The following is a 20,906-nucleotide window of genomic DNA, read 5'->3' on the forward strand; positions in this document are numbered from 1 at the left end:
AAGAAGACGTAGCTCCGTGCACATCTAATAAAATTAAGCTAACCATTTCGAAACATCACCTAAAGCTTTTTGTCCCCTCCAACGCAGCGAGGAGAATTAGCATCGCCGTTTTCGGGAGCCTACGAAAGAAACGAGTGGATCCGGGGGTGCGGCGTCCAGCTGCGGCCCGGGTTACGCTTTTGCGGGTAAACCGGGCTAATGAGGCAGTTTGGCTGCGTCAGGGGCGCCGGTTATATTTTTCTTTGACGCATCGAGCGCTTGTCCAACTGTCCGTCCATCCATCCGTCCAACGTCTTCGTGGTCCGGCAGCCTCTCTCTTCAGCGGCACCGGCCGTGGACGTAGAAGGGAGACACAGCTCGGCGGAGCGTAGCGAGCTCGAGAGATTGACGTGGCACGTTGTCCCAGTTGACAAGAATGTGACAAGAACTAAACTGACTTCGCTGTCCCGCTCGTCCCGTGCACCGATGTAGGCGGCTTTCGTGCCGAAATTGCCTGTTCTTCTTAGTCCCCTCGCTACCGGTCCAAGAAAAGATCGAGACGGTCTCCCGTGTGTCGCACATCTGATCCTCCGGGGAATCGACAGCATCGACACTTAATTTCAACGATACGAATCAATTCATTATTATGTACAGAGACACTTTTCCTCCATGACTGTTTTGTTTTCTCCTTGAAGCCATATGCTAGTCAACGGGGTCCCCTATTTACGGGGGTGCGGCAGGCTAGAGAAATTCCGGGATTTCAACTCACAAGATGTACGCACACCCCCACCACCATTTTCAGATCAATTTTGTCCTATATGTATAAAGCCCACGTACTTACCCATGATCGGATGCATTTCGCATTATTTCGACGCACCTAGAGGACGAGGTTTATTTTGAAGGATTCTACAAGACCACCTCGGCGAATCGTTCCACAGCTCCGTTTCCGGAAGTCGAGAACGAACATCTATCTCGACACCACTCGACAGATCCGCCTGAGGATCCCCGTTGATCCTCGGACAGGACACGGCTCCGTAGGATCCGATGTTTACACAGGGGACAAAAAGCTCGGCCACAATGATGACGTTACAGTTTCGTTGTCGATCTGTCAGACACGGTTACAAGCCCATAACCTTCCCCTGGAATGATTAACCGGTCTCTCTCGTGATCCGATCGACGAGCTGATCGTTTTCGGATGAAGATCCGGTTGGTAAAAAGGGAAAGAAGATCGGCGAGGAGGAAGGGGATGGAGAGGATAGAGAAAGAGGGGCTGAACGGGGGCAACGGACTGCCTCTTTTGGAAAGATAAAACGCGGCCAGGCCAAATCCTCGATGGCTACCGACGGCATCTCTGTACGCGCAAGTATAATGCTCGGAACCAAGCGGAAAGGGCAACGGACGGAGGAACACGATCAGAACCCCGCGGTGCAGTGCCGCTCGATCCAATCGACGAGCAAGATTGATGGTTTCTTAATAACCGAGAAAACCCGGCAAAACGATCGGCGCAACGTCGCGCTACGGGTGGTCGCAATGCGCATTACACGCGAACGACATGGTTTTTCATCGCCGACACGACCGATCGGGATATTTCCTCTACCTACAACGTCCCTGCTGACTCGCTCTTTCGCGCGTTTCTGCTGACACTAGGGCCGTCGCTGACGTTCGAACGTTGAATTTGATCCTAACGATGAGTTTTGACTAGCCGATTCGAGAGTTTCTTTCGGATTCGTTTCTGCAGTTTTCGTTACTTCAGATTTTATGCTGTTACAAATTCTCGTCCAGATAATCCTCTTTCAGATTTAATTCTTTGATGTAGTAGCACGTCTCTTGAAAAACAAACACTGTGAGCGGCGTAGTAGTACGTTTCTCTTAAACAAGAATTTAATCGTTTATTTCCCAAGTTTTACGACCTTACGGTTTACGGAGCACTAAAAGTGACCACTTTATATTACTTTCTAAAAATAAGAAGAATGTATCCATCGAAATTTCTAGTATTTTTGTTTATAAGATCTATCCAAGGAAGAATTATTGTGATAATTATTCAATTAGTATTGACCTAAATATTTAATCACTTAAATATAGATTTTTATTACTTCGCCGCTGCAGAGTAAAATAATCGATATTCATTTACCAACTCGGTAGAAATGAATATTAAATATACTAATGGAGTTGTTGCATTTTTTATGTCCATTTTGAAAGATCACTTGAGTGGATTGAAATATAACCGAAAATACAAAAGGTAATGTACGACCGTTTCTTTTTGAAGTATCGTACGTTCGATGACATTACATATGAAATACAATATCATTCAAACGACCACCACGATCGCGTTTGGTGGAGTGAACACGACAAACCCTTTTCTCGATAAGTCTGGCACATAAATCAGATCATATCTCATCGATAACACGAGTAATGTTTACTTCGAGACCATCAATAGTTTGTGGTTTGTTGGAATAAACGAGGAACTTAACACGGCCCCAGAAGAAAAAGTCTAATGGTGTCAAGTCACAAGATCTTGATGGCCAGTTGACAGCTGCATTTCTCGAAATAATCTTGTTGTTGAACTTTGATCTCAATAAAGCGATAGTTTCAACAGCAGTGTGACATGTGGTATGGCTTCTTGTTGATGATGATGGCTTGTCAAGCAATACGGAATATCAATATCACGTGACATTGACAGTTGAACAAGTAACATGGCGACTGGTACAATTGAGAGATGTATCGCTGTTATTGAAAGACACTTCCAGTATATCTTTTAATTGTACACGAGCGTCTCAATTGCAGTTCCACTCGGTGCTATTTTCAAACTGTTCCAAAAAGATATTGCAAACGGTGTCGGAGGTAGACGCAACACTGTTCAATAACTCGTCACGAAGTTACACCGGCGATTATCGATAATAGCATCGTTTACACCGGCACGTACACATGTAGCCGAGGGAATTTCTCGGGGGACGTCCGAAACGTTTAGCGATCTCGCTACGTGACAGGAATCTATCATCCGCGGCGGGGCCCGTACGACGGCCGGGCCCCAAACAGACCGAAAAAACGTTCCCCGGTTTCCTACACGCGTATCGTATACACAGGGCTACGGGTCGGTGTCACTTCTACTCGTGTCACCTGTCAAACGTAGCACTCGCACCATGAAATTAATCGATCTACGGCTCAGATAGCACAGTCACGCGATGCAGAATCCCGGTTTCGCTGGGAATCGTGCTCCCGTTGCAGAACAAAACAAATAATAAAAAAAAAAAGAATGAAACAAGCTAAACGAAGGATAAAAGATCGAAACGGATTCGTAGACACCTGAACGCGAGGATCGAGAGAGACTTTCCGCTCGATCGAAGAGGCAAGGACACGTGACGCGAATCCATCATCCCTGACGGACCCGAAATCGTATCGGAGGTACGCTTGACGGACCCAGAGCCGGAGGAGGGCCCAAAGAGGAGTGTTCGGCCGCCTCACGACGCACGATTCCTGTCTTACACAGGACGGCTGTCAATTCGAGTCATGTCAAACGTCAAACGACTTTCGCCCGGATCCGAGGCTAAGGTCTCTGTCGCTCCGTCGCTACCGTCGTCGCCCGGATTCGAGGGCCTGGATTCCATCGGCAGGCCTCCAGACGAATTTCACCAGTCCCGTCCCCCTCCCGTTCCCCCGGGCCATCTTCTACTGACCCCTCTCCCTACCCCCGCCTGGTACCACGCAAAAAAGACCGCCCCGCAGCTGTAACGAACGGCGAACGATCCAGCGAGACCGCTGGAACGAATCCGCAACACAGCCGACGACTCAATCCGACGGGAGGATCCGCGAGTCCCCGCGACACGTATTAATTGCGGGCCGCGGCGCGTGTAATTAGTTTCGTTGAACGATAATATCGGACGATGGAGGCGATCCGCGGCCGATACCCAGCGTCGCGGAGCTCACGGGCCCTGTAATTATTGATATGTGTAATTAAATACGGACGGCGCGGGTCGAATAGACGCGGTTAAGTCTGCCCGTGATTAACCGTTCGTTATTCACGAACAATGCGAAGCGCCGATGGGAGCACAGGTTGATGGCTGCTTCATGGTCCTTGATGCCTGGTAGATCGACGGAAACAGATTTACTTATAGTTCGTTTTAACGCGGTTGCATTAGCTGCGAAATTCTTAGCGACCACGTGACTTTAGAATCATACAATACAACCGGATCAGTAATTAATTACGAAGGAGGGACGTCGTGAAACGTGAAATTTTTCTTTTTAACGTAGACTTTATGATGTAGACTGATAAAAGAAAATCAAAAATGTCGTTTTATTCGAATTAAATGTAAAATTAATATATGTATAGATGATTTCAAGCGATGAATCCTCCGACGCCGGAGCCTGGATCTATTTTTACCCAAAGTATGAAAATCGAAATATAATTACTCAGCTTTTAGCGATTAAATTAAGTGGAGAAGTCAAGAAGTACCACCAAAAATATATTTAAAAAAGTGGATAAATGAAGCAGTGCTAATTGTGTTAAACATCGTCAATTATAGAATTATAAAAATGCTCCTCTGTCCGAGTGTTACCAGATCTATCCTGCGAAACTTCTGATTCTAAAAGTGAACGATAACGAAAATCATCATGAACGACGTTATTGCCGTATATTATGTACGAAGCGATAAAAAATATATTCTGGAAGGAAGATTGTCTCTCGAAATTCCTGCGGATCTGATTCCCGAAAAGGCGAGCGGGCCGACAAACGACAAATCGATCGGATCTACTTCGATTACCGGCGCTCGGCGCAAAGTCCCGGGCCCTCGCCGATCGAAAGAATCGATCTCCCCGTGACATCCCCTAATGAACGCAATTAGTTCCACGGGCGAGTTGACCGTTCAAAGATGCATAGCTCGGCCGTGTCCGCGCAATCTCGCTGCAGCTTCCATTGAGACATCGGAACTCTTAATTGCAAGCCGCACGGGCTCCGGCCGAGGGTGTAGTCAGGGTGGCGAACGGGTATAGTGGAAGATCTTCTTCATCGACGGGGCAAAGACATTCGGGGCAAAAGGCTCGTAAATCGTAGCAGGCCAATAGGACGTGGCGATGGTACCGTCTCGCGTTCACGATTGGCGGCACCGGGCAAAGCATCCGGCTCCGACCAGCTTGTCCAATCCCGGCTGGTGCCCTCGAAGCGATTACCTACGTAGCTTGGGTCCCGATCGCTCATGCTAATTTCATAACAACTACCCTTGCGCCAATGGGCGAGCCGGGCTTAGAAAAGAGCGAAAACGACAGCCAGCCAGCCAGCCTGGCTTGGCCACGGCCAGCCGCGAGGGACTCGAACGACCAAATAAAAAGAAACGAAAAAGGGTCCACCTACCCGGCCACGGCTACGGTGAAGAGGCAATGAAAGCCGCCTATTCTGTTCGGCAGCCGTGGAGCGTCCACGCGTGTGTATGTAGGCGAGTCGTAAAATGGAGAGCTCATCTCGAGGTGGTACCCGATCGTTAGACGGCCGCCAGCGAGGGTGGCGGGGCTGCTCGGTTAGGGTAAGCTTGCCGGTTAGGGTACGCGTTGTCATCGCGGCTGGGAGTCGTGAACGTTTAAAATTAACTCGCGTACCGAGGATTTATCGGGCCGGTCCCCGGTCCCCATCGTCACGCGAGCTTATATCAGGGAGAAATGTTACTTACGAGTCCGCACAACTGAAGTGTTCCTCGCCAACCACGGTGTTCGACAATCGTGCACGCCAGCCCGTGGATTGACCCCCGTTGTTTCATCTATTCTCGAACCTGCTCGACAGAAATGAAAACGCTTAATCACTTACACGACCGTCGATCAACCGTTCCCGGGGTTGATAAATGTTCGACGGTTTCGATAGACCGAGATCCTTCACGCTGGATCTCTGCCGTAACGTTAATCCTTTAATACAGTGGAACTTCATTTATATCAACGAATCTTTAATGAGAGCCCGATGGCTTGACCTCTTACAGAATTATTATGTGAACGTACTGCAAAGAGTGACTCCAGCTAGTGAATGAACTTCAGCTGGTGTATACGCTGATCAAACCATTTCGAACGTCTATCAGTGGTCATGATACTAAAATGACGTGCTAGAAAGCAGATAACGATTCAGAATTTTTGCAAGCTTTCCGAAATGGTACGGTGTTCATGCGAAAGTAGAATCACGTCTGGCCAGAGCAAGAATGGACGACTTCCGGACCGTAAGCTGGCGAAATTAGGGAGAGGAAGGGCACGCTGGAAGTATTATCGACGGTTGGCCGGGCCGAAGGGAAGAAGGCGGTGCCGGGCAATAATATTTCGCGTTCCGCAATTTTTTGCCCGGCGAAGAGTTCCATTCGGGGCTCATCGGCGACTCGTGGTGCGCCGTGGGTATTAATTCCGGGAGAGAAAGAGAAAAACAGAAAGCGAACAAGGAGCGACGCGGCGCGGCCGCGTTCGACCGTAGAGGGGCGGGAGGCGAGGAGGTACAAGGAGAACAAAACGATGCAGAAGACCATCTATGAGATGAGAAAATAATAATAAAGTGGAAATGAGCGAGCCGGTCCATAAATTGCTCCGCTCCTTGTTAATGGTCTGGGGGCCCGGGGCGACCTCAGCTAAACGTGGCCCGGTCTGACCCGGCCTCTATCTTTCTCTCCTTCGCTCTCGTTCACCGTTGGTCTACCCTCTTCCACCATGGTTGGGCCCGACCGAAGGATCTGGTCCGACCCGTTCGAGACGCTCTTGGAAGGCTCATTTCTGTATTTAATGGACGCCCAGAGATGGCCACCGAGTCCCTGGGCTCCCGAGAGCCAGAAAGAGGGACTAAAAGGGTCCGGAGGACACAAAGGATACACGTCGAACCTTGGTACTGGCTGTGATTGGCGACCAGGCGTGGCCCCGCCAACAGATATCCTGCAGAGACGCTTATATTTTGCGATTTTTTTTTTTGCAGTTTAACGGTATTGGGGGAAAAAATTGAGAAATGCCATCTAGAAAAATTACCAGCCACCTGGAAGAAAGACTTACATGATATAAATGAAATTACAAAATAAACCTATGTTGTGTATATGAGAACGAATATATGGCTTTATGGCTCAAGTTTATTACTTACGAGCATTTGACTTATCGATGTATTGATTTGACTACACTTTTATATTTTCGACTGTATTCAAATAAATAATGTTATTGTTGCAACTAATTTATAATACCAATCAGATATATACAGTATAATAGCCATTCGTATCTGTTTATGAATGTTATTAACTATTTTCCGGTCAGATAAAATGTGAAATGCATTTCAATAAATATTCTTGTGAATGTTACATCGGCTTATCTTCGCTGCCTTTGAATCTACAGTAGTTGATAATATTGATGAAAGAGGGCAGCAGCGCTCAGACACATTCCAGCGACATCTATAAAACTCTCGTTGAAACAAATACAAGTTGACGTGTAACGACGTTATCATCACAGACTTAAATCTGAAGACATTGCATCTTATTGACTTTTTGTCTACGCTTCAGGAGGCTCTAAGAGCCTCACCACCGACGAGATGACCTCGTCTGTGGCCTCACATTGGCAACTGTGCTATTCAGCGGACAGGCAAGTGGGCACGGGGATAACGTGGAACTTACAGTGATCTGAAATACCACATCGCTAAATGTTCTAAATACATAGTGCCAAAATAGTGCCAAAACATCGTCTGAAATATGGCAGAGAATGTAACATTTAATAATAATCGATATGGTTTCGTGATAATTCGCATTCTCACCGATGCATCGCGACGAGAATCTCCTCAGTGGTCTTCTTCACCGACAAAATGACGTCGGTGGCCTTCTGTTTCTCTGGATGGAGCCAGAATATATCCTAGAGGGCGCGGGCGTAAGAAACACTGAAATATTCGGGCGACACGAACCCCCATAACCTCGTCGGTGGTAGGATCTTGTCCATGCTAAAGATGATGTAGGAGCTGATCCAGGCTAAACACAAGAGTAGGTGACAGCACTGCAATGGCCACGGCCAAAAACCGGAAATGAGCACTCTCATATACTCTCTGGTCTATGTCTCTGCTGGTCTCTGCTCTGGTGAGGTATACCTTGTCTGTGGCCCAATCAGGATTTACCAGTTTTCGGTAGTTTCGCCCTCGTTTCCTCTCTGGAGGTACTAAGTTCAAATTTTATTTAGTTCTCTATCGATAAAGATATTTTCGGAAGGTTTCGTTCTTATCCAAGTGTTTTCATGGTTTAACCTCTAAAACCTCTATTTCCCGCCAAACATTTCTAAGCAACTTATATTTTAATTATATTGTAAAAAATGACTGAAGAAACAAATGAAAATGTATTCGTACTAAGGCCAATGATTTGTGAATTCAATCAACTATCTATGCCGGATGGATCGGCGATGTTGATGCAAGGTAAATAGATTAATATTGAGGTTCTAAGTTTTGAGAAATCTTTGAATAATTTGTATTTTAGGAGATACAACGGTTACTGCTGGTGTCTATGGACCAATAGAGGCCAAAGCACAAAAAATGATGTATGACAAAGCAGCTGTGGAAGTGTCGTATGCTCCTATAAAGGGTCCAGCTAGTACGTATGAAGCTAACGTCTAAACATTGCAACATACCGCAACACTACAATGAAGTACTAATTGTATTTTTCTAACTGTTTAAGAGGTTGATGATAGAATAACAGAAATGTACATAAAAGAGACATGCGAAGCTGCAATTATTACAACATTTCATCCAGCAACATCCATATGTATTAATGTACAAGAATTGGAAGATTCTGGTGGGGTATGGCACGTCTTCATGTATTACAATAAATGAATATTTAAAGTTTATAATGCCAAATATACATACATCTTTCAGTTATTATGTTGTATATTGAATGCAGCTTGCTTAGCACTTATTAATGCTGGAATTCCGATGAAATTTACCTTCGGGGCAGTTGGTTGCATGATAGAGAAAGATACTGGGAATATTATTTTGGATCCTGACAATGCTCAATTGCAGGTACGATCATCAAGATAAATATACACATACTTACAAATAACATTGCTGTAATACATGTATTCCCTCTTACTTGTAGAATGCAAGGGCTGAATTCACATTTGGATTTGATAGCATGAAAAAGGATGTAGTATGCTGTCATACAGTAGGTCGTTTTACACAATCAGAGTTTTTTGAAGCAATGGATAAGTGTAAACAAGCCAGTCAATATGTATTTGATTTTTATAGAAACCTTGTAAAAAAGTATGCAAAAGCAATATAACATTTCTGTATTTTTCTGAAACGTGACTTTTAGTAGCCCCATACATTTTTTAAGTTTATTGAAAGCTAGATCATGATGATCATGAATTTTTTATTCATAGTAACTCTCGTACAGGAGCCTCGTCTGTGACGTATCTATTCTCTATTACTAACAATTTGTATTGAATTTATGTATTTGCAGTACATCATGCAAGAAATTTATCCTTATAAACGATTACAATCTTGGATAAAAAGTAGAGACTTATCTAATTTATTATAAAATATCATACTGAAATTAAAGCAAGAAGTGAATCTAAAAGTTTCGAACTAAAATGGTTTAGTATTGAAGCAATTACTTATATAAATAGATTTATTAATATAACAGCATTATATACTTACCCATCGAAACATATTGAGCATTTTGTAGTAGTTCATAATAAATCCGTAAATATTATTGTGGCGCTAATCTCTGACAGTTTTTATCTGAAGTTCTGAACGGTGGAATTGTTTCATTGTTTCGATCATCTTCGACGGTTTTATCCTTGTAAATATAACATTCCGTTTTATTTAAATCACGGACCGTGATTTATACCTCTTGCAACGATTAGTAAACAAAAGTTAAATATTGTATCTAACGGTAGAAACCAGATGGAGAAATTAAATTTTCCATCAGAAAAAACTTTAAAACAAGCCATTACAGAAATTGAAGAACCATTATTATTTAAACAAATGTTGCAAGATGAAACAGGTGCATACACCTGGAAATTATTAGATTGGAAATTATCCGAGTTGATCGAAAAGTTTGGGAATACCAAGCTGCTATTCCGAATTGGTTTTAACTGTCGATCTAGGGTACATTATTAACATCTTCTAAGTACCTCTATTTATATACATGTATCTTTTTTCATGTGTTATGTATAGTGCAAATGTTATTTTAAGATCCTTTGGTTTTAGAGTCCACAATGGGAGATGACCTGCCCTTTGAAAGAAATGACATTGTCACAGTTTATTAAACACATAGAATTTGTGGATGATGACTACGAAGAATGGTACTATTTCGACTATAAATATATGAATGAATGGTTCAAAGATAAACCTGAGATATTAGAATCTGTAATGTGGAATAGGTTTGGTTTTGAGAAAACAGGAAGTGACTCTACTCTTTGGATAGGAAGCAAAGGTGCACATACAAATTGTCACCAAGATTCTTATGGTTGCAACTTAATAGCACAGATTCATGGAAGGTTAATTGAGTTTAAATTGTATTCTTATATAATTATTAAAGGTTTGCGAGGATCCGAAAATGTTGGATCGGAACTTGTAGAGAATTTTATTTACTTTGACCAGATACATACTGACTATAGGGTACCTAACATTTTCAGGTTCTTGTACATCTACATATAGTAATTATTCATTATTATTATTGGAAAAATTATTTTAGAAAACAGTGGTTGTTGTTTCCTCCAAGTTCCACCAATGATTTTCATGTAACAAGGATTCCATATGAAGAATCAACGGTGTATAGCAAATTCAATTTCTTTTGCCCAACCGAAGAAGATGAGAGAAACATATTAAAAATAGAGGCTAAGCCAAAATTAGTTACTCTCGAACCAGGAGATGTCTTATTTGTTCCTGCTGGTTGGTGGCATTATGTGGAATCATTGGAATTATCTATTAGTGTTAATATATGGCTACCAATTGCAACAGACAATATATCAAGGGTCAAAGAAGCTCTTGTGAAATTGATAGTAGCCACAGTTGGTAAAAATGTTTGCAAGGATTCTAAAGAGGCTCAATGTTCATTACCGGATTGCATGAAATTGGTAATATATGATGAAAATGTACAAAAATTTTATTATACATTCTAAAATTCTTTCATTTTGTAATTAAAATATTTTCAACAGTTGGACCTTGCTCTTGGAGAATGTAAAAATACAGAATATGTAGAACCAAGTTGTGAAAAGATGAACCATACTAAATGGACAGCTGATGAGTTTGCAATGCAGTACCCACATTGTGTGAAACTCCTACATGAACTTAAAACATCAGAATTGGAAGATCTTTTAAGAATGAAAAGAGAAAGATTTCCTGCATTTAATGTTCAATCGATAAGAGTCAGCAATTCTGAATCTGAATCTGAATCTAATTCTGACTCTAACTCTAAAGATGCCTTGTCTAAAGATATTGTAAATGCATTATGTCATCCTGATGTTATTAATAAAGTGACAAACTTGCTTCTAACTTCTTAAATTTACACATATCTCGAAATTATTAATTATTAGATTGCAGATCTTTCTGTAAATTAATATTTTTATAAGTTGAAAATAATATATTGATGTTTTTGAACTCCTTTAATTTTTACATTCTAAATTGCATCTATTCTTTAATTATATACCACACATAAACAAAATTCTTGGTTTGTTTATATTTCTAATTGACTTGTTATTTTGCAAATATAACTATACTTCGTTTTATTAGAAAAGTTTTATTACAAATGAATGTTGTTTTGCCCACGATATTATCATTGTTGATCGATATACATAAATAGGTTAACACTGTTTGACATGTCAGAGGTGTTCCTCATCTAAATAATCATTGTGTGTTTATCTAGTATTGAAATCATTGGTGTCCATGTAAATTACAATGGGTTTATTAACTGTTCTTAAAAAATTGAAGCAAAAGGAAAAAGAAATGCGTATTCTAATGTTGTACGTATCTATGTTTTGCTACGTTTTAGTAATTTTAAGGTTATCTAAACGTTTGCTGTCACTTTCACCGAAAGTGTTTGTTTAGTGATAACATAATTTTATTCGAACCGAATCGTTGACATTTTTTGTAAAGACTTATATTTGGAATTGAATAAAGAGCATTCATCAAAAATATAAAATGTTCCATAACCTATGAGAGTATTTGTTTTTTTAGAGGCTTGGACAATGCTGGTAAAACAACAGTGTTAAAAAGGATCAATGGAGAACCAATTGATACAATATCTCCAACCCTCGGTTTCAACATCAAAACTTTAGATCATCGTGGATATAAGCTAAATATATGGGACGTTGGTGGTCAGAAATCTTTGCGTTCCTATTGGAGAAATTACTTTGAATCCACTGATGGACTTATTTGGGTAATTGACAGTGCAGATAGAAGGAGACTGGAAGATTGCAAAATCGAATTGTATAAACTCTTAAAAGAGGAAAGATTGGAGGGTGCAAGTCTCTTAATACTAGCGAATAAGCAAGACATGTCTGGAGCAATGTCCGCATCAGATATCGCTGAACTTCTGGAGTTGCCTAATATTAAAACACATCATTGGCAAATATTTAAATGTTCAGCAGTCACTGGAGAAAATCTGGTAGAGGGAATAAACTGGATTGTGGACGACATCTCTGCGAGAATATTTTATATAGACTAACACTGCAAAAGTGACCCAGTATATGTGATGCAATGTAGCTAGTATTGTAAATTTTTACTTTATTTATTTCTCGTCTGTCGAAAAGAGGAGCTACGAGATTATTGCCTTTTTACTTGACAAACTGTTTACACAATGTCAGAATAACTTAATAAACTCATGTATAATTTTTCTTAATAGTTTCATTTCCTTCTCTTCAAATTAAATGTTATTTCTCCTGTTACTTTTTCATCTTCGCTTTCTTTGTCGTCGCCGTTTTTGTCGCCTTTGATTCAGTGTCTTTAGTCTTCTTCTTTTTCTTTAATTCAGTGCCTGTAGCCTTCTTTTTTTTCCTCTCAGGCTTTTCCGGCGGAGGTTCTGTATTAGGATATTGAACCATGTAAACTGATTTTAATAGAGCTAGATTTACAGTTTTTTTTGGACCCTCAAATGCCTTGGTTATCGCGTCTACCAAAGTTGAAGACAGCTTTAGCTTAAAGTTTTTCACTAGTTCCAGGAAGTGTGCTGTAAACGAAAGTTTATAAAATTAATTAATCATTTATGTACTGCTTCTCTAACTTCACAATCGTAAAAAAAAACTTTACGCACGTCTACGGATAACGCCGTCCTCGAGGGAAAGTACAAAGTGCCCGAAATTCCTACGCATCCTTTTCTTTTTCGGTCTCATTGCCTCATAGTTCGCCCTCTTGAAAAGCAGCTCCGTCACATCCGGTCCCACGATTTTGTGATTGCTAAGTATACCTCCTAATTTAACTTGAAGCCAGGGTTTACCCTCTTCGATCGCTTGTAGTTCGGGTAGTGCGTTTTTATTCGCCCAGATATTCGTGAGGTCCAATACTCGTAGCTTACTTTCCGGAGACACGAGCGGGGTGACTGCTCGGATAAGTTCGAACGCACCCTCTGCTTTTAACGGGTTGTTACCTAAATACAGCTCCTCTAGCACCACGTTTCTCGATAGACCTCTGGCGATGGGTACAGCGTCCGCCTCGTTGAACCTGTTTCCTAGAATGAGGCATTGTTATACTATTTTAAATTGACTTCACCACGATCCACAGTGCGTTGTTCAATGGACAAAGATCAGAGTTCCTGTTCCTCTAATAAGCTCAATTCCCGTTGACTCAACGTACTGTGGGATCTTCGGAGAGAAGCATAGAAAAAAAGTAAAGTTCGAAAACTCAATCCGACGAGTAAGATGTTACCGGTCAGGTCTAGCTTCTTTAAGGGTGTAGACCGGGACAATAATAATCGAAGTTGGTTTACGCACTCGTAGCCCAATGCGTTCCACGATAGATCAAGCTCTATCAACGTGTCGTTGGCCTCAATCGCTTTGCCCAATTTCTTCCAGGTTTCTACAGTGTACAAGGAATTCCATGACAATCCCAGATGCGTCAGCGTATCGGAGGATGCGACTAAACGTTGCAGATCGTTCACGCAAGATTCATCTAAATGATTGTCGTTCAAAAAAAGTTTCTTTAGGTGATTGCTTTGGCAAACTGCTATTCCAATGTATTGGAGGCCCTCGGCGCCAAGGTTGCACCCGGAGAGATCCAATTCGGTTAACGTTTGGCTTTGTGAGATTCCGTCTTGCAGTCTCCAAGCGCCTATTGCCCCTATTCGACATCCTGCTAACAGCAAGATACGGATGGTGTTGCTCGTTTCGAGTAACTCGTTGAGGTGGTAGCAAGAATCCTCTGATAGCCAGTTTCCCTGAAACGAAAACCAATGGTGATAGACATCAGCGACCAAAATGGTTGAAGAAGATAAAAAGTAGAAGAAATGTTACCGTAAGATTAACCACTTCCACCGTATGATTATACATCAGAGCCTCACAGAGGGGTCTAACTATTCTCGGATTAATTCCGTAGTACTGCAGACTGATTTTGTCTGACAGCAACATCTTTTCTATTGCCTTCATCGGCTGCAGCTTGGTCTTCCTCACCAGGTGTTGAAATAACTTTACGCTGTCGTTCATGTAGCTATCCATACGCTCCCGCATGATCCAAAATGCAGGTATTATGCCAGGGTCATCAGGCACCGGAAATGAGGTGTAAAGATTGCGCAGTTTCAGCTGAGAGTTGCTGATCTCGATATCTCTGAGACAATTGTCGCGAGAGCCCACCGAGGTGACCTCACTACCCTCAGAGAGTTCATCTTCGGGCGTGATCAACGTTTCTTCGGATCCTTCGGTCTGTTCCTTCAGCTAAAAGTTCCATGCGGATGTAGAAGTTTTTATATATAAGCTACGCGTTTGTCGTCTCAGAAGTTAGAATATAAAATTACACCAATCAGCTGGCGCAGTTTCTCCTTTCTTTCTTCAGTCTTAGACGCGATTCTCTCGGCGGTTTTGTCACGAAATTTCGACACCAGATCCGCGAATATGTCTATCAGCTCTGTTGGCTTCAACTTCGTTCTCTTTTCTTCCTTTTCTTCAATTTCTTCTTCGAACTCTTTGCCCTCTGCTTCGTATTCGTAATGCTCGGCCACCTCCTCGTAATACGACGGCCATATTTGGTAATCGGAGTAGTCTGATACTTCGGTAAAACGGTCATCCTAAAAAACGATTTCATTACATCGCGATCAAGATTCGGTAAAAAGCAAAATCGTTATATTGTCACGTATACCTCAATTTCCATTTTTTAAGCCCGTCTAAATCGATAAATCTTCGTCTAAATGAAGTTTCATTTCACCTCGTTGGTTTGTTAACGAGATTCTGTTCTTTTTCGAGTGACACGTAGTAATAAAATGAGTTGATAGAAACTCAAGCGAAGTTTATGGAGTCTAGAAAAACATTTAGAAAATAAAATTCAGGTTATATTTACTGTTTTGTTATTGATAAACGGTTGCTTTTAAGAAATCACGCGACGTCATGGGGGTGAAAGCTTGGAGCCGCCATAACTAATTGATTACAAAAAACTTTTGTATAATCATGCGATCGATCCTGCTCAAAAAAGAGTCGGACACTTTACAGTCTACGCTAATCGGGATTATTGAGGGTTACGTATGCTATATTCGCATTTAACGACTAATCAAAAATTCTATGATTTTGAATTCAATTTTTAATTATGTATACTAAATAATATACCTACAAAGAAGAAAAAAAGCAGCGAAAAAAATGTATATGTTTGCCTAATCCGAAAAATCTGAGAAAATGCATATTAATAATCATGATAAGACATAGACATTTCTCAGTTGCGTGTGCTATTAGGTAGAACGTTCATGAATTCTTTCGTAATAGTTTGTTAAGCAGAACAGAAGAAATAGCTCACCCTATAACTACCACCCTCGTGGTGGGGGTACCGATTTGAAACTTGCCATGGAAGGTTCTCTTTTGGAGGGCCCTATGGTATGAAGAAAGATCAATTTGGTTTGTAGGCACCTTATCTGGTTATCCCTTTAACCATGTACTACTGTAATGACCCCGTTAAAGTCGCCGTATTTTTTCTCTGGTTGTCGCGGCTGATTCGCAGCCTTGGACGTGCGCTTTCTCAAGGCGCGTGATTTACGCCGCGGCGCGCGGCGTCGATCTCGGAACACGCGGTTCACACGGGCCTTATTCGGCTACCGGCAGGGCTGACTCATTTACCGGGTATTCGTCAAGTGGCTCTTCTGGGCCATTGTATTGTAATTTCGACAGATCGTTCATTCAACGGTGGTCACGCGGGCGTCCGCGGCTCGTGGTCAAGAGCGCCTGATGCCCACCGTTGTCTCGGCCACGAAATTGCCCACACAGGCCCTTTGTTGATCGCAGACGCGCTTTCGATGATAATGAACAGCATTATCCTCAATGAAACGATCTATTGAAATCTGTGGCGCGACGAAATCCGGATCCGTGTGTCACGAGGTTGTTCACCGTCAGCTTTCCGACCATTTCACGCTCCTATTATACATATATTTCAAACGGAAAAGGCCCCGTGAATTTTCGGTGAGCTTCTATCCTCGGGTTGCTCTGCGCTGTATCATGTCGACGATGACGCAAGTACGTTGGAGCATTGTCATGAGAAAGTAAGATTGAAAACAGGGGTGCGGATCGGAATTACGAACCACTTAAACTGGCTATTTACATTACTTGTTATTCAAATGTTTAGCCACGTTTTTTATACTTAATATTTACCCAGTGAAATAAATTTAAACTTTACACTCGAAATAATCGTAAATTGAAAATATTAGGCCCGTCATTTTGACGTCATCTTTTCTCTCGTCATCGCGACCTGTCCGCAGCCTTGGATGCGCGCTAAGATTGCATAAATCATTCGGCAAGTAGAAGCGTCCTGTTGCAGGCCGAACTGCAGCTGCTCCCGGAAGGCACGTTTATCATCGATTCTGCGTTCCCGGTGATTTGAATGCAACCGGCGCGGGCGTCGAGCGTAGAGCTCCACGTGAGAGAATTCGTTCGTGGGTTCACGGCAACAATAAAAAGGCGACACACGGTCTCGAAGGGTTGTACTTTTTATTGAAACTTTTTCAATCTTCGTAACCTTAGGTGAGAAAAACTTGGCGCGGAGGGGGGAGGGGCGCGGGCGTTCGGAAGGAGCTTATTTATTTACACGCACTTACTCGTACACATCTTTTTCCTTCGGTATCTGACACGGGGGCTGATCACATCTATTCGATTATCCATTAGCTATCTACGGTGGACCTAGGGCACTAATTCCTCGGGTGCGATAGAAATTGTGCGCTCGTTGTCGATCGTGTCTCATCGAGCGACTGGGCGCGTGGAAGAAGGAACGTTCGAGGAACTATTGTCCGTGGCCTCTTAATAATTAATACAAGACAATAAAATAAAAATAATATAATATAAAATAATATAATATATATATTTTTTTTCATCGGTTCTATATATATATTTTTGTATAATAATATAGATTTCTTTATAAAATAAAGTATCTGTTATAAAAAATTTTTTTCCTTCCGTTAGAACTTACGGGTACCGCGCCTAATACGAGTTATGCGCCTTCCTCTTCGTTTAAAGTCTAGTGTACGCGCGATTTCTTGCGACCAGCTGATCGCGACACGCTGGAACGATACTAAAAGAAGAAGGATAGATACATAAAAATTGCACATCTAAGGGGGGGGGGGGTTGGGAGAGTTCGAGGAAGAACGTAGGACAAGAGGAAGGTTCAAGGGAGCTTGGTAAAAAGGCGGGGACGTGGAACTATGTACGTTGGGGCTCTATTTACACCGACGACGCCATATTGGAGTTCTGGATGGCGTCGGTCAAATGGATCGTTCTTGATCCACGAAATATAAGAGAAACTTGATCGCGATTTACAATTGAGAATGAATTTGCTCGCGAGAAGCTACACACAGTATCGATGATCGACGATTTCTCTTCTAAACAATTTTAATGAGCTGAAAACAATTTAAATTGTTCAAAATTTATGCTGTTTTGCATTTGGTCTACTCATTTTTCGGAGAAAATCTGCAGTCTAGTCGTTAGTTTTATCGGGGGACCAAAGGGATGGGACGGGGACCGGTGATAGGGAGCGAGAATGAGAAAGTCTTACGCACGATATCTTCTCTCTACGAGTATCACAATAATATCGTCCGACGGAACGTCCGAAGCCTGCGTTCGCGCAGAATAGTTTGCCTACATCTCTACGAATGCCCGCATCACTCGGACATCTCAGCTTCGGAGAAGGGAAAGGGACCATGATCTATCATGGTCTACGATTAACGCGGATACAACGTCGAATCTTACACTTTAAGACAGTTCCGGTGATTAGAGTGGGGAGCGGGAGTGTGTGTTGTGTGTGGTGTGAACGGGGTTTAGGAGATACAAGCTTAGCGAAATTAATAAGTACGAGTTATGTACATATGTACAACGATAGAACGACTCGGCGTTATCGGTATAATTATGTATCGTCGATCGGTTATTGTCGTGTATCATGGAACCGCTGGAAGTACAGGGAACAGGTAGACGGAGAACGTTAAGCCGGTTGCACCTCGAAACATAGGGTGTAGAGATGAATGTTATTCGATTTGTAGGAAGTCTAATTTGAAAAGACGAAAATTCTTCAGACCGTTTCAGTTCTCGATCTACCTACATCTGTTTCGTTTACCGTCTGCGAACTCTGGCAGAACATGATCTACCGATACCCTACCGGATTCGCGCTTAGAAATACATAGTACGATTGCTACGCACAGAAACGATTCGCATCGATCAATAACATTGCACAACAGACTTCCACATCCCTTCGAACTTTGTTAACGCTTTGAGTACGCGATTCTATATAGATCTTGGAGCCGTCTCGTCTCGCAAGAATCTCCGAGAACGTCCGTTCGAATGTTCGAAGTTCAAACATTTTACGTTGTACAGTACTAGTGATTCCGATGGCTTCTTTCTCGCAACGCTCTTATTGTCCTTAAATCGTCATCGACATCCGCGATGTCGGCATAAAGTTACACGTGTACAGTCAACACTTGATGGGGCACCGACGTCTGGCTGGTTCCCGGCTGCTGATGAGAATACGATGGTTCCTGTAGTCTAGGTTTGCTGTACGGTTTGTGGAGTCCCTCCTCGTAGCTGAAGCTAGCCGTGTTGTTCCTCGCCTCTGCGCTTGGCGCCTTGTAAAGAGGTGGCAGACGATGCCTACCCTCTTCGGAGACCATCTCCAAGCTCTCTTCCGTTGCGGCGAGAGCGCCCAACGAGGTTCCCGACAGTGGCCTCACTACGGAGACTCTCGGCTCGCCTTGATCCTGTTCCTTCAAAGGATTTGCGTATCTCCTCAGGTTTTCCTCGTTTTGAAGATTATTCGACTTCTCATCCAAGTCGCTACGATGTCTGTGCAACGAGGTCTCGCTGCTCGTCGTCGCCGTCAGGCTGGAGCGTTGCCTGACAGACCGGAGGTACCACAGCCCGCCGAACAGGGCCAACACTAGCACAGTGGCTAGAGCACCGCCGAGTACGGCTACGTAACTACCAGCGCTGCTGGCGTTCACAGAGCTCGGCTCGCTGAGCAAGGCCGTCTCCACCTTGACCTCCAACACGGAGGCCAGAGCGAGAGGTCTGCCCAGGGGTCTGCTGAGAGCTTCGCCGAGATCTCTGGCTGCGTCCGCAGCGGCTTCGGAGAAAATAGTCACCTCCACCGTATCGTTGTCTCCTGGCTTCAGATCGCATAGAAGGACGATCGATTGCGGCCTCCTGGGATCGGCCAGCAGCTTCCTCAGGCGTCTACAGAGAATTTCCACCGAGGTACCCGCGGCTAGATTATCTCTTCTCAACAAGATAGTGAGCCTGGAGCAGGTTGGACCCGGGGTAGCTTGTCCAGGCCAGCACGATGGTGGCGCTGGTAGAGCAGGGGGACCGACTCTTCTGCCGGTCTCCACCGGTCTGCATTCACCCCAGGCCGGGCAGGGTGGCGAGAGACAGCTCTCGCTGGGGCTGGGTACGCAGACTTCGTGGGCCAGGCAGGAAGTGCCGTTCAGACAGTTGCCGGGCCCGCACCAGATATTGCTGCACTGGTTCTTCCCGTTCCTACACTCGCAGATGTTGCAGTCGTCGTCCCAGCTGGCAACCATGCATCCTGGACCCCCGGCGGTGCGGATCTCACAGCGAGCACCGCTTCTGCCTGGTGGGCAGATGCAAGAGTAACTCGCTATACCATCCACACAGGTGGAGCCGCCGGTGCACGGATCACTGGCGCATTCGTTCACGTTGATGCGGCAGTCGGGACCAGTGAATCCTGGGGCGCACTCGCATCTGAACCAGTTGATCCCGTCTACGCATTTGCCACCGTTCAGGCAGGGCAACGGCTGGCAGTCGTCGACGTCTCGCCGACAGTTAGGTCCTTCGAAGCCTTCTCTGCAGACGCAACGGTAATTCCCATCGGCGGTATTCACGCAGGTCGCACCATTCTCGCAAGGATTGCTCGCGCACGACGGCGAAGCTATGTGACAAGCTGCGCCCTCCCAATCCGGAGGACAATGGCAAGTGAACCCGTCCCCCCGATCCTGACAAGTCCCTCCGTGACGACATGTTCCCGGCTCGCAGTGACCACCACGGAGGGCGCAGGTCTTGCCCTTCCAACCGCCTCTGCAGACGCAGGTGAAGTCCGCGACTCCGTCCACACAGGTGCCGTTATTGCGGCATGGGGAGTTCATGCACTCGTCCACGTCTGCAATACAATCATTGTTTTATTATTGTCAGCTGCTTTAAGAGTTTGAATGGTTCTATCGTCAAGTTCAATTTCTCAACCCTGTTGTCCAATTTTCTTACAATTATGAAATAAGATTCTGTACTATAAGTGCGTCGATTCTTAATGTGTAATGTCTGGTTACAGAATTCAAAAGAATACATATTGT

The 20,906-nt window shown here is 43.7% G+C and overlaps 5 protein-coding genes across 6 annotated transcripts in view; 3 read left to right on the forward strand and 2 right to left on the reverse strand.

Annotated features, from left to right (window-relative positions):
* Window positions 1–8,008: 8,008 nt before the first annotated feature.
* Window positions 8,009–9,239, forward strand: Rrp46 (exosome complex component Rrp46). The gene is made up of 5 exons (XM_076426911.1): window positions 8,009–8,359; window positions 8,421–8,534; window positions 8,619–8,740; window positions 8,816–8,959; window positions 9,036–9,239. Exons 1-5 carry the CDS (start codon window positions 8,260–8,262, stop codon window positions 9,216–9,218), a joined length of 663 nt encoding a protein of 220 aa, XP_076283026.1. The 5' UTR covers window positions 8,009–8,259; the 3' UTR covers window positions 9,219–9,239.
* Window positions 9,240–9,651: 412 nt separating this feature from the next.
* On the forward strand, window positions 9,652–11,450 carry Hspbap1 (HSPB1 associated protein 1). Of its 2 annotated transcripts, none has more exons than XM_076426909.1 (4): window positions 9,652–10,048; window positions 10,151–10,440; window positions 10,638–11,019; window positions 11,101–11,450. In XM_076426909.1, the coding sequence occupies exons 1-4, from the start codon at window positions 9,845–9,847 to the stop codon at window positions 11,443–11,445; spliced, it is 1,221 nt and encodes a 406-aa protein (XP_076283024.1). In that variant the 5' UTR covers window positions 9,652–9,844; the 3' UTR covers window positions 11,446–11,450. The 2 variants fall into 2 exon arrangements, with proteins under 2 accessions (XP_076283024.1, XP_076283025.1); XM_076426910.1 differs by having other exon boundaries at window positions 9,930–10,070.
* A 252-nt stretch (window positions 11,451–11,702) lies between these two features.
* Window positions 11,703–12,777, forward strand: Arl2 (ADP ribosylation factor-like 2). Its single transcript, XM_076426912.1, has 2 exons — window positions 11,703–11,904; window positions 12,119–12,777. The coding sequence occupies exons 1-2, from the start codon at window positions 11,840–11,842 to the stop codon at window positions 12,606–12,608; spliced, it is 555 nt and encodes a 184-aa protein (XP_076283027.1). The 5' UTR covers window positions 11,703–11,839; the 3' UTR covers window positions 12,609–12,777.
* Window positions 12,752–15,711, reverse strand: LOC143210234 (uncharacterized). The gene is made up of 4 exons (XM_076426908.1): window positions 14,389–15,711; window positions 13,805–14,312; window positions 13,194–13,607; window positions 12,752–13,109 (listed from the first exon to the last, which is right to left on the reverse strand). Exons 1-4 carry the CDS (start codon window positions 14,599–14,601, stop codon window positions 12,826–12,828), a joined length of 1,419 nt encoding a protein of 472 aa, XP_076283023.1. The 5' UTR covers window positions 14,602–15,711; the 3' UTR covers window positions 12,752–12,825.
* Window positions 15,712–16,768: 1,057 nt separating this feature from the next.
* Ser (protein serrate) overlaps window positions 16,769–20,906 on the reverse strand; it is a 54,747-nt gene continuing 50,609 nt past the window's right edge. Inside the window, exon 6 of the mRNA XM_076426907.1 lies at window positions 16,769–20,719. Coding sequence (XP_076283022.1) covers window positions 19,005–20,719 — 1,715 coding nt within the window. The 3' untranslated portion in view covers window positions 16,769–19,004. The remainder of the gene's footprint in view (window positions 20,720–20,906) is intronic.

The sequence above is a fragment of the Lasioglossum baleicum genome, chromosome 7 (assembly GCF_051020765.1).
Source record: "Lasioglossum baleicum chromosome 7, iyLasBale1, whole genome shotgun sequence".
NCBI lineage: Eukaryota > Metazoa > Arthropoda > Insecta > Hymenoptera > Halictidae > Lasioglossum > Lasioglossum baleicum.